Source organism: Psilocybe cubensis, chromosome 12, assembly GCF_017499595.1.
Source record: "Psilocybe cubensis strain MGC-MH-2018 chromosome 12, whole genome shotgun sequence".
In the NCBI taxonomy this organism is placed as follows: Eukaryota; Fungi; Basidiomycota; class Agaricomycetes; order Agaricales; family Agrocybaceae; genus Psilocybe; species Psilocybe cubensis.
The window spans coordinates 1,031,874-1,033,677 of NC_063010.1; the positions used below are offsets into that span (position 1 = coordinate 1,031,874).

Consider the following 1,804-nt stretch of genomic DNA (forward strand, 5'->3'; position numbering starts at 1 on the left):
CGTACGTGAGGTGAAGTGGAAGTTTATTCGCGTTCGCCGTTCGGCCGAGCGGACAAAGACAAGGAACGGCAAGGCAAGGCAAAGGGAGAGGGAGGAAAGAAGTCTCTCACTCCGCATCGTGCGCTTCGCCTCGTTTTTTTGGTTTTTGTGTTTGTTTCTCCACTGCCGGCGATTGGTACTGCGACTGCGATTGCGACTGCGATTGCAAGGAAGACTTGGACGCGGAGTGTGCTTTAGTCTTCTGCATCTCGTAGCTGTGAGTTGAATTGTCAAAGTCTTGTGCCCAGCTGAATAGAAAGATAGATACTCCAGAAGTTGTGCTTCTCTCCTTGCAGTCCTAGGCTTGTCCTCTCTCTCTCTTTCTCGGAGTGAAGAAACATCTTCAAGTTAGCGCTCACCTGATTCAAAGGAATCCATCGCGCTCCCTCCTCAACCCAGTTATCTTATCTCCATACCCACCCACCCACCCCCGCACTCACCCACTCAGACCAACGCACCAAACCAATGTCGTCCTCTTCATCTTCGAAACCCCATACTCGACCTCCAGCTCCGTTGACGAACGAGGGGAGACGCCTCCGAGCGGTGTACCCAGCCGCGCATACGCCCGAGTACGCGAGCTTTGATTTTGCGCATGCGCATGCGAATGCGAATGTAAACGCAAACGCAAATGCGGGCGCGGAATCTGTAGCCCCTATGCCTATGCCTGCTGCTGTGCCGTTGATCCCTCCAGCCGCGTCCACCTCCACCTCCACCTCAATTTCTACATCGACCTCTACTTCGATCGCTCCTGCATCGGGATTACGCTCGTCGGACTCGTCGTTCGAGTCGCCTGTCTCGGCGTCGACTTCATCGTCGTATACGGCTGTCGATTCTGAGCATGACCATGACCATGACCATGCACCCGCGCATACATTTGTACACGCGCATCACTATGACCACGACCGCGAGCATGACCACGAGCACGACCGCGAGCACGAGCACCCACTAGCGTACCCGCCCAAATCCGTCCGCTTTTCGCATACATCTTCGGATGAGTATGATGGATATAACTACGATGATGGGTACGATGAAGGGGAGGACGAGGAGGGGGAGGAACACCCGCTCAAACCCTCTTCTTCTTCTTCTTCACACCACTGGCAGCAGACGCGGGGTCGGGAAAACGCATCTTCACACCCTCCTCGTCGCTGGAGTCCTCCCAATTCCAATTCCAATTCCAACTTTTTCGCGCGTATACTCTCAGTATCAACAGCAACAGCAAAATCAATTACTACCCGTGTACGAACCTGGCCCCCAATCAACCGCACATCCACAATCAACCGCGCAATAAACCGCACATCAAAAATAATCCACGAAAACACAGGCCTGCTCCTCGTGACGGGCGCACAGGTGTTCCTTTCACTTATGAATGTCGCGGTGAAGACGCTGAATAGTGTGGATCCGCCTGTGCCGGCGCTTGAGGTGGGTTTTTTCTTTGGTTTTTTTTTGGTGTGGTTTGGTGGGTTTTGGTTTTGGGTTGGAGTTTGGGTTTTTTGGGTTGGGGTTTTTTGGTGTGGGTTTTTTTGGTGTGGTTTTTTAGATTTGATTCTTGCTGGGTTTGGGTTTGGGTTTTTTGCTGGGTTTGGTTGAGCTCAGAGCAGAGGGAGGTTGGATACCGTTTACATTTGCCTTCGCGCGTCAGGTTTTGTTTTTTCTTATTTTTTCTTCCTTTTGTGGTGGCTTGATTGACGCCCGTCTTAATTCCTGTTTCCTGATCGCTGATTGCCAATTACTGATTGACACTCCATGATACACTTTACACTTTACA

At 51.7% G+C, this 1,804-nt stretch overlaps 1 protein-coding gene across 1 annotated transcript; it reads left to right on the forward strand.

Moving 5' to 3' along the window:
- Window positions 1-504: 504 nt before the first annotated feature.
- Window positions 505-1,582, forward strand: JR316_0012313 (uncharacterized protein; the record flags this gene model as incomplete). Its single annotated transcript, XM_047897938.1, has 2 exons — window positions 505-1,458; window positions 1,577-1,582. The coding sequence occupies 2 exons, from the start codon at window positions 505-507 to the stop codon at window positions 1,580-1,582; spliced, it is 960 nt and encodes a 319-aa protein (XP_047742827.1).
- Between the last annotated feature and the right edge of the window lie 222 nt (window positions 1,583-1,804).